This window comes from Balaenoptera ricei, chromosome 18, assembly GCF_028023285.1.
Source record: "Balaenoptera ricei isolate mBalRic1 chromosome 18, mBalRic1.hap2, whole genome shotgun sequence".
Lineage (NCBI taxonomy): Eukaryota > Metazoa > Chordata > Mammalia > Artiodactyla > Balaenopteridae > Balaenoptera > Balaenoptera ricei.
This window is the reverse complement of record NC_082656.1, coordinates 83,878,644-83,888,385: the sequence shown is the minus strand read 5'-3', so window position 1 is coordinate 83,888,385 and position 9,742 is coordinate 83,878,644. Positions and strand designations below refer to the sequence as shown.

General features: G+C 61.9%; 1 protein-coding gene across 1 annotated transcript; it reads left to right on the top strand.

The window, feature by feature from the left end:
• Positions 1 to 2,691: 2,691 nt before the first annotated feature.
• C18H13orf46 (chromosome 18 C13orf46 homolog) lies at positions 2,692 to 9,427 on the top strand. Its single transcript, XM_059902909.1, has 8 exons — positions 2,692 to 2,848; positions 3,126 to 3,181; positions 3,306 to 3,518; positions 3,608 to 3,655; positions 4,561 to 4,608; positions 6,534 to 6,601; positions 8,620 to 8,699; positions 8,854 to 9,427. The coding sequence occupies exons 1-7, from the start codon at positions 2,692 to 2,694 to the stop codon at positions 8,684 to 8,686; spliced, it is 657 nt and encodes a 218-aa protein (XP_059758892.1). The 3' UTR covers positions 8,687 to 8,699; positions 8,854 to 9,427.
• Positions 9,428 to 9,742: the final 315 nt, after the last annotated feature.

Genomic DNA, 9,742 nt, shown 5'->3' with positions numbered 1-9,742 from the left:
CCCAGGCGCCGGGCCCGCTGGGGCTCCCGGACAGCGTGGAGGGGACGAGCCGCCCGGAGCCGGAGCCACGCGGAGCACTGCTCGCCGTCCACATGGTCACATGAGACGAGGTGCGGCCTCCCGAGTGAGGGCGGGGCACCCGCCTGGCCTGGGCGCTCACACCTGGAAGCAAGAGCCAGGACGCTGGTGCCGCCGGGCCCGCAGGTGTCAAGGTGACGTGGACGCAGGAGGCGGGGCCGAGCGCCTGTGGGACACGCCCCCCAGCCGGGCGGGGAGGAGTCCGCGCACGGAGGGGCCGCGCGAGCCCGCGGGTCCACGGCTGAGCTCGCGCCCGGGCCCTGAGCCTTTGCCTGGGACGCCAGGCCGCTGCCGCCGGCCTCTCTGCCGCAGAGCCTCCGGGCCCGGCGCCCCAACGACGCCCCCCCGCAGGGGTGCCCCGGAGGGGCTCCGGAGGGGCCCAGGCCTCGGCGAACAGGGCCTGCTGACATCCGCAGGGTGGAGGCCGCGCGCGGTCGCGCAGGGGGCGAGGGGCGCCCTGGCCGCGAGGTGGCGTCAGGCCGGTCGGGCAGAGGGTTCACGCCGGTGTCGGCCCCGCCCCGGCCCGCGCCTGTCCCGCCCTCCGCTCCCCGCGGCGCGAAGCCCGACTTCCGGGACGGCTCGCGGTCCAGACAGTGACCTGTAAGTGGCTTGGCGATCCCTTCGAGGCCAGCTGAAGAAAGGCAGCAAACGAAGTAGTCTGTTCGCGTGCGGGGGCAGATCTGCCCGGCCTGCTGTTCCTCCCCCGAGCCGCGCGCGAGGCCCAGCCGCAGCTGCGCCCTCGCGCCCTGCCTGGAGCCTTACCGCCTGAGCCCTGCAGGTGCGCCCGGAACCCCGACAAACGCAGGGCCTTCTTAGAAAGCGGACAAAGGGGGAACCCACGAACACACTGACATTTTAACTTTATGATAACGGTGCACTGGGGGCAGGTGTGTGTTTCTCATTCCACAGCTGCTTTGGAGCAAAGAAAAACCAGGCTCTCTTTTTACTGATTCTTTCCTTCCTGCCAAATACACGTTACTGGAAGGAGCAGGTTTGAAGACCTATCTGGGGCAGCCCTGTGTCTTCTAAAAACGGACACACTTGCACACATACACAGACATGCACAAGCACACACGTGTGCACACACGGGCTAGGGGCTGCTGAAGATTTTCCGGAAGAAGTCCACCGTAGATCCCTGCCAGAAAACCACTGAGCCGAGCCATTCGCGCCCTTCCATCTGAGGTCGATGCAGCGAGAGCTGCCAAGTTCTGAAATATTCTCTGAAGACCCAAGATTGCCCCACCCTTGGCCTTCAGGGCTTTGTTTCCAGGTGACCAGGGCCGGCCTGGGGATGGCGGCACAGCCGCAGGTCAGCAGATGTCCCGGAGCCCGGGTGCGGACCGTGGATTGAGGAGGACACACAGCACCTAGTTCTCACCCACAGGGAACTCAGACCAGAGACAAGGAAAGTGCGCGGGAGACCCGGCCCAGGGCCGGTGCCGAGTGCCAGGGAGAATGGGCATAACGGAAGGCTCCCTCCAAGGAAGGTCGCTTAACACTGGGCAGGGGGCCCAGGTCCCCATGAAGGATGGCGCTGGAGGATGGCAGGGGTCGGGGGACACGGTCCAGGGGAGGGACAGCATGCAAGACAGCGAGGACCAGCGACAAAGCAGGAACAGAAAGCAGGGCACCTGCAGGAGCCGGGCCCTCTCCCCCTCCCCCGAGGCCTGTGAGCTGAAAGGACCCTGCGTAGCTGATCTGGCCACCAAATTCTGTAGGAAATCCTCCGGGATAGCGGCTTGCAGAGGCATCCTGCTGGGTCTCCTGTCAAAAACATTATTTAAAGCTTGGAGTCTCCCTGGGGCGGTGTTTTCATCGGGGCCAGGGGTCCAGGCTGTGTGTCAGGGTGGGGGGTGGAAACCAGGCCGCTCTAGGGAGAGTGTGGAGCAGCTACGGGGACCGTCATCTCGGGCATCTTGGGCTCAGAGGTGACTGCACAGAAACGGGACCTGGAGCGTCTGCGACCTCGAGACCCCTCCCTCGGGGGCTTTCTCTTAGGTCCCAAAGGGGGTAGGAAATTCCCTTGAGGTCTGCGACCTCCGAGAAGCAGAAGCCTGCGTTTCACCAGGAAACCCCGGTGTCTTGCTCAGAGCTCACAGCTCACGAGGCTCACGCTGTCCCGCCGAGGTCACCAAAATGCAGCTTCCCCGTAATTGTTTACTGAGAACCGCTCCATGCATGAGGCCGGGCTGGATCCTGTGCCCCTTTCTCCCCACCGGACAAAGACCTTTCCCAGCCAGAGGACTCCCACCGCCGGCATCGCCCCTCAGAGGAGCCAGGAGGAGCGTCCTGGAGGGGATGGTGTGGCTCAGATCTCAGCTCCGGGGCTGGGTCGCCCTCTCCACTGGCCGCAGGCTGAGGCCCCCGCCCTGGCCCTCAGCTCCTGCTGCTTCCAACCCCACCTGCTGCCACCAGGAGGACGCAAGGGGTCCCGCGCCCGGCACAGTGACAGCAAAGGCAACGCCAAGGCCTCCCGCCGCGTGCCACGGAGCGGGCAGGGACCCTGTGTGTGGGGGGAGTGGGCGTTGGCCCAGCTCGGGGCCTTCGATGCCCTGCACCGGCCTGCAGAGTGCTGATGTGAAGAGTCGGGGCGGGCGGCCTCCTGGGCCGGGGATGCGCGAGAATGCCGGTCAGAACTGGGGCGGCAGCGCCCACACCCCGCAGGTGGCCCGTCAGCATCCTCGCAGGCTGACGACAGACCCGCTGCTTCCTCCTCAGAGTCTGAAGATCAGGGGAAGGACCTCAGAAGCGACGCGGAAGATGCCCGCTGGTGAGTGGCCTTGGTCCAGCGGAGGCGGCTGTGCAGAGACGTGAGGAGGACACGGCAGGCCGGGGTGGGAGTGGGCGCCAGGGTCGAGACCTGGGGGCGGGCCCGAGGGAGGCCAGGGCGTCCGGAGAAGACCTCGAGGCTCAGATGGGAGGGTCGGGGGCCGGTGACCCAGGGGGCTCTCAGGGCCTCAAGCAGCCCCCCACCGGCATCCCCCCGGCCCAGCATCTTGGGGCCGGCGCCTATCGCTGCAGACCTTCCCCCTCGGATCTCCGGGCAGATGGCATCTCACCCGAGAGCCTGCCGAGGCTGCCGGCGTCCCTCATGTTGGGGCAGGTCGGGGTGACGGCTCCTCGGGGAGACCAGCTCAGCAGCCCTGCCGTGTCCTTATCCGCTCTGCCCACCTCTCTACCTGGGTCTGCCTCGCCCACCGCCCGCCAGCCCCGCCCTGCTGACCCAGGGGCACTGGTGCCCAGGAGGGAGGAAGACGTCGTCTCCAAACCCCGCTTCCACCCGCTGCAGCCAGGCAAACCCGGAGGAAGACGAGCTGGAGCAGCGCCAGGACGCCGCTGGGCAGGTGCCGGGGGGTTGGAAGGAGGCAGAGCCCGAGGCCAGCGGCCAGGAGGAGCCGGACGGCAGGGAGAGCACAGACAAGTGTGCCCTGGAGGCCAAGGTCAGGCCGTGGTCCTTTGATGTGCACGCGCTGCCGGCCCTGCCCGTTGGAGTCCTGCCTCTGTTTATCTGTTTGGTGTCTTCTTACAGGAAGGGGAGCCAGAGTCCGTACAGCTGGGTGACCTTCTGCAGAAAGAGGCAAGAGCTTTTCACTTTAGTAACAGAAGTCAGAGGGGGAGGCCTGTCAGGCACAGTCCTGCCGTGGACGCGCCGGCTGGACCAGGCCCCGCCTGAGCTGCCTCAGCGTCCAGCTCTGTGCTCCTGGCTGGTGCCGGGGCACCTTAACCGCGGCTTGCCAAACAGCACAGCTGCTGAGGGAGCGGCGGCCCCGACAGGAGGTGACCCTCAGCTTGCCCTTGTCAGGGAGGCCCAGCCCCGGCCCGCCACAGCCCGGGGGCAGCGGTGCTCACAGGACCCTGTCCGAGAGAAGCTTTCCTTCCCCTTCCCGATCCGCGTGCGGGGGTGGAGGGAGCTGGGCTTGGCCTGCGTCCAGGGCCCCTGGGGTCCCCTCCACTCCCCAAATCACTTCTCCCAGTGTTGACTAAACTGCTACCACTGGGCCAAGCCAAGGTGCCTGGTCAGAGACCTGGGGGCCACTGCACCTGAGCCCCCCAGGCCTTTACGGCTCACTGTGTGTCTCTGCAGCTCGGGCAGCGGGGCAGGGGGTCTGCAGAGGCAGAGCTTGGGCGCTGCCCAGGTGAGCAGGCCTGCAGTGGGCCTGGAGGGTCCACCCAGCTCTGGGCATCACTGGCCCTGATTCTCAGGGGGCGAAGGTGGGGGAGACCCTCTGAGTTCTCAGGGACTTGATGGGAGGTGACCAGGGAGAGGGGAGGCCACATCCGTCCCCTCCCTCTGCCCGGGGACACCTCATCAACCACACTGCCAGCAGGTCCCACCACACACGGCCAGTGTCTGGTGGTCTCAGTGTAACGCCCAGACCCTGGCCACCACGGGCCCAGAGCCCACGCTCCCTCCCAGGAATCTGTGTGCCTCCCTGGCTCAGCCAAGCCCACCATCCACGCCTCTTTGGTTTCCATCCACAGAAACCACCTGTGTTTGTGGAGATTGATCTGGGAGACCGAGCAGAGGAGGTAAAAAACCCAAAGCTGACAAAGCCAAACCACCCACCAGGAAACGCCTTACTTGGGGCCATGCGGCATTCCCACCTCACCCCAGGAGCTTGCCCCGGGCATGGGTGTGCTGGAGGCTGAGGCAGAGATCGGCCCCGGGGTTTGAAGACTGGCCAGGGGACCAGAGAGCACCTCGCTTCTTTCTCATTTTCCCTCACGCCAACCCACACACATTCCTGCACCTCCATAGATTCCAGGGCCTGGGTCAACCCTCGAGGTACCCAGGGGCCCTGAGAACCTCTTGTGAGATTGTGCGGTGGTGGTGAAAGAGCACAAGCTGAGGAGCTGGGAGACCCGGCCTCCACAGCTCTCCAGTGAATGCTCAAACAAGTCACCATACCTCTCCATGCCTCAGTTTTCTCATCTGCAAAATGGGAATCTTAGTTGCACCCACAGCCCAGCGTTGTTTTGTGACACCATCAGAACACTGCCTGGTACCCAGAAAGTCCCAGCATTAGATATCATCTTCATTGCCTACACCACCACCACCGTCATCACTATCTTCATCACCATCAACTTCATCAAAACCACCACCCCAATCATCATCTTCATCGCCATCAGCATCACTATCCCCATAATCTTCATCACTATCGCCATCACCTACACCACCACGGTCATCATCACTATCATAACCACCTTCATCACATCTTCACCAGCATCATCACCATCATCACATCATCACCATCACCACCACGTGTACCACCATGGCCATCATCACCATCATCATCACATCTTCACCATCATCACCACCATCATCACCATCATCATCACATCACCACCATCATCATCACCATCATCACCACCATCATCACCATCATCATCACATCACCACCATCATCATCACCATCATCACCATCATCACATCATCACCATCACCACCACGTGCACCACCACGGTCATCATCACCATCATCATCACATCTTCACCATCATCACCACCATCATCACCATCATCATCACATCACCACCATCATCATCACCATCATCACATCACCACCATCATCATATCTTCACCATCAACACCACCATCATCACCACCATCATCACATCATCACCATCATCACCACGTGCACCACCACGGTCATCATCACCATCATCATCACATCTTCACCGTCATCACCACCATCATCACCATCATCATCACCATCATCATCACATCACCACCATCACCATCACCATCATCACCATTATCACCAGCACCATTGTCACATCACCACCATCATCACCACCATCATCACGTCTTCACCATCATCATCACCACTGTCACCACCTGCACCACCATCACCATCATCATCACCATTATCACCAGCACCATTGTCACATCATCACCATCATCATCACTATTTTCTGTGAAAGGAAGGGGTTAACCCCATGGCCTGATTGGGCCTTTCCAACACAAATACTCTCCATTTCTTTGCTATAGTGAGCAGCCATCTCTTTGGAAGTTTTTTGAAATTCTCTCCTGGCAAATGTAAGCCCCTACCTGGGGGTTGCTTTTTTCCAGATTGCACCTTCTGTATCTGCCCTCAGAACTTGCTGTATGATGAAGAGAGCTGGTCATTGACTGCCTCCACACACAAGGCTACCACGGGGGCACCACAGGCTTCAAGCACTCAAGAAGAATCAGTCAGGGGCAGAGCTGGGACTTAGGGCCCAGGTCTTCTGACCTACAGTCCAGAGGTCATGGTAGCTCACATCAAGGGCACAGTTCCTTGGTCAGGGTCCCCTAATTAGAAATTCCACTTGACGGTGCCCCGTCTCGTGGGAGGACGCTCAGGGCAGTCTCCACGCCCCATCTCGTCCTTGGGCAGGTTCAGCAGGTCCGGCCTTGGTCCCTGTCATGACCCCCTTCCCTGTCCCCTCAACTACACCCACCACATCCCACAGGTGATCACATGTGCCATGAAAGAAGAGAAGCGATCCCAGATGGACATGGGGGATTTTTCAGAGGACGAGTGAGTGAGGGGTTCACACTCGGGAAGGTGGGAGGCTTTTCCTCCATCAGGGTTTCTGGTGGGCAGAGCGAGCCCCGGGCTTTTGATTCCTCCTGGGCACACGCAGAGACCCAGGCATTTACTGCAGCTGGAGGGGTGAGGCAGGATCCCCGTGAGTCCCACCTCACCCCTAGCTAGACCCCTCTCCCCACCCTGTCGGCCAACAAAAGGGCCAGAGTAGGAGGGAGGGAAAGGTGGGAAGAAGAAGAGGAGGTGAGAGTGGGAGGGTCTCCTCACCGTGCAGCTCGGGGTTTTGGCTGCCAAGGTCACAGCCCTTGGTCCCGCAGGCAGTGGGGGGACCCGTCACACGTGGCTGCTGGCTCAGCAGGGCAGAGGGACCTGGGGGCGGGGGCGGGAGGCGTTTGTCCTGACCGCCTCCACCCTATGGGTAGAGATTGTGAGGCTGCGAGCCGCCTGGGAGCAGGTGAGACGCTTGCCCAGGGCCGTGGATCTATGGTATTTTAAACAATACAGAGAAACACAAAGGAGAAAATAGCAATTTATCCACTTTCCACCACTCTGAATTAACAACCACATTAATGTCTTGGCTAATTTGCTTGCACAGTTTTTAAAAGAAAAATTTCTCTATTTACTTTGTAAAACTGATACGCGGTCATTTAAAATAAATGAAACAATGTGAAGTAGCACAACACAGAGGAAAACTTTTAAATATGCAAGTGCCACCTCTCGGAAACAGTGGGAACTTCATGGGAGCACGTGGCCCCAAAGGAAGATCGGGAGCAGAGGCCGGACCTCGGGAGAACAGGGCCTTCCTCGGGCCGTTTTCCTGGGTTGCCAGCTGTGAATGTTTCTAGTGTTACAGCCCTTTGCTTATTTGGCAGTTGCTGTTACTGCCTTTCCCCAGGTTGTGTGTTTTGGGGGAGAGCGTTCCTGTTAGGAAGTGTCACCCCACGTCTCTCCTGATCTCTGCTCACACAGCCGGCCGTGTGGCTTTCACCAAGATGTCAGGACTGCCGGCATGCTCCCAAATCTATGCTTGGGGAACTCCCCGGTGGTCCAGCGGTTAGGTATCCGCGCTTTCACTGCCAAGGGCTCAGGTTCAATCCCTGGTTGGGGAACTAAGATCCTGCAAGCTGCGTGACATGGCCAAAAATAAATTTTTTTTTTTAATTTAAAAATTAAAAAAAAAAAAAATTAAACCAAATCTATGCTTGACATGGGAAGGTCTTTCCTAAGCAGACGTCTGTTTTTCTCATCAATTCCTGATGGACGTGGTGATGGATTCGGCCACACCGGACGCAGCCTGGCAGCTCCTTTTCTGCCCCAGGCCAGGCGGGCCCAGGCCCGCCCTCTCGGCCTCTTGGTCAGGCTCCCCACCCGCCATGCTCAGTTGCCCCAGAGAACCTGCAGACGGGCCGTGCCCAGGAGCCAAGCCTCAGCTGCTGGAGGCTGCTTGGACAGCAGGACAGGGTCTGCCCCACAGGGGCCTGGCCTGGACGTTTGCCGGGCGGGGCCTCCTGTCTGCCCTGCTCACCTGCAGCCTCAGTTTCCCTCAGAGCTAAGCCGCCTCTATCCAGCCAGCCCCCTAGGGCACTAGCAGCCCGTTAGCTGCCCGCTGGGGGGCTTTGGCACCGAGCCGTGGAGGTCCCTGCGAAGGGAAGGGGGCCACCTCATCCCAGAGCCTGGCTGGAAGTGGAACCCCCAGAGCCCACGCACAGGGACAGGCACGGGCTGCGATGCTCGGGCAACGCTGGGCTGGGCACCGTCCCCCTGCAGCGCCTCTTCGCAGCTGGGCAGTGGAGGGAGGGGGCGGCTCGGCTCCGCTGACCTTCAAGGTCTGTTGTGCTCAAGGGGTCCCTCCTGGGCTGGAGACACCGGGGTGGTGGTGGGAGGGCAAGCCGGGCTCTGCACCGGCCGGGAGCCGCCTCTGGCTGGCAGGCCCTCGGCCCCCCTGGCCTTGGCAGGATGGGGTGGGGGCACCTCTCTCACCCGCCCACCCCGCCCCGCTCTGTCTCCAGGACCGGGACCAGCTGGGTGTGCTGCATCCCATACTCCACCAGGAAGAAGGTGGGGGAGAGCTCATAGCAGCCGGGAGAAGGTAATTCACGCTCAGAGATGGGCCGGGGCCCGAAGGGGGTGCCTGGAGGGGCAGGAAGTAGAAAGGGGGCGGGGGCCAGGCCGCCTCCTGGGTCCCACCCTAGCCCCGCCCCCTCTGGCCAGGGGTCTAACCGAGGCCTCCACTTGTCTCCTAGGGTCGGCCAGGCCGGGAGGGGCGAGGGACGAAGGCAGCTGCCCTGAGAGACGCCACGCAGACCTGGTGCCGTGACCACCCCACGTGGAACGTCCCCACCACCACGAAGTGATGACACCACCTTTAAAAAGGGCTCAGTAAAGCGCGAACGGAAGACATTGTCCCTCTCCAGGGGCCCCGTCCCTTCTTTCCACTCACCCTGTCCCGTGAAATGTAAGTTAAGGGGGAGATGCAGCTCAGGGACAGACGGCACGGGTGGCCGCACCTCCCAGGTCAGTGGTCGCGCAGCCCCGCACTCAGCCCCAACGAGGGCTGCCACCAGGGCACGGCGGGACCCCAGGCATTGGTCCCCAAGCACCGGGGGCAGGCGTCCTTGCAGCTGGGACTGGGAGCCCCGAGGGCCACGTGGAGGAGATGAAGCCGCAGGGAGGTGCTGCTTGCGGGAGCGGGGAGGGGTGTCAGGAGTCGGGGAGCCGCACCAGGGAGACCCGACGGGCTTCGAGGCTCCTCTGTTCAACCAGCGGAGGCGCAGCAGCCTGTCCCAGGCCATTCCTGTGGTTCAGCCCAAGACTAAGGACGCGGTGGCCCACGGGTCCCCAGCAGCAGGCACACTTGCGCGTTCTCACCATGCACGCCCTCCCGAGCAAGTGGCCCCTGTCCCTGCCCGCTGGGTGGCAGCTCCTGGCTCCGGCACCTGGCCACCGAGCAGGGCAGCGAGAGGAGCTTCTGGAGAACCCGCCGGAGGAGGAGGCTCTCTGGGCTGGAGTCCCGGGGTTCAGCCACAACAGGCCAGGAGGGTGACCGGCCCCCGGCCAGCCCTCGCCCTTGGTCTGTCCATGATGTCCATCTCTGGCCACCGCGGACAGCTGGCCTCGTTCAGAGCCACGTGC

Coding starts and splice junctions, on each gene's coding strand:
- C18H13orf46 (XM_059902909.1), top strand. CDS start 2,692: ATGCGCGAGAATGCCGGTCAGAACTGGGGCGGCAGCGCCCACACCCCG. Junction 3,519..3,607: donor AGTGTGCCCTGGAGGCCAAG/GTCAGGCCGTGG, acceptor GTCTTCTTACAG/GAAGGGGAGCCAGAGTCCGT. Junction 3,656..4,560: donor GTGACCTTCTGCAGAAAGAG/GCAAGAGCTTTT, acceptor TTCCATCCACAG/AAACCACCTGTGTTTGTGGA.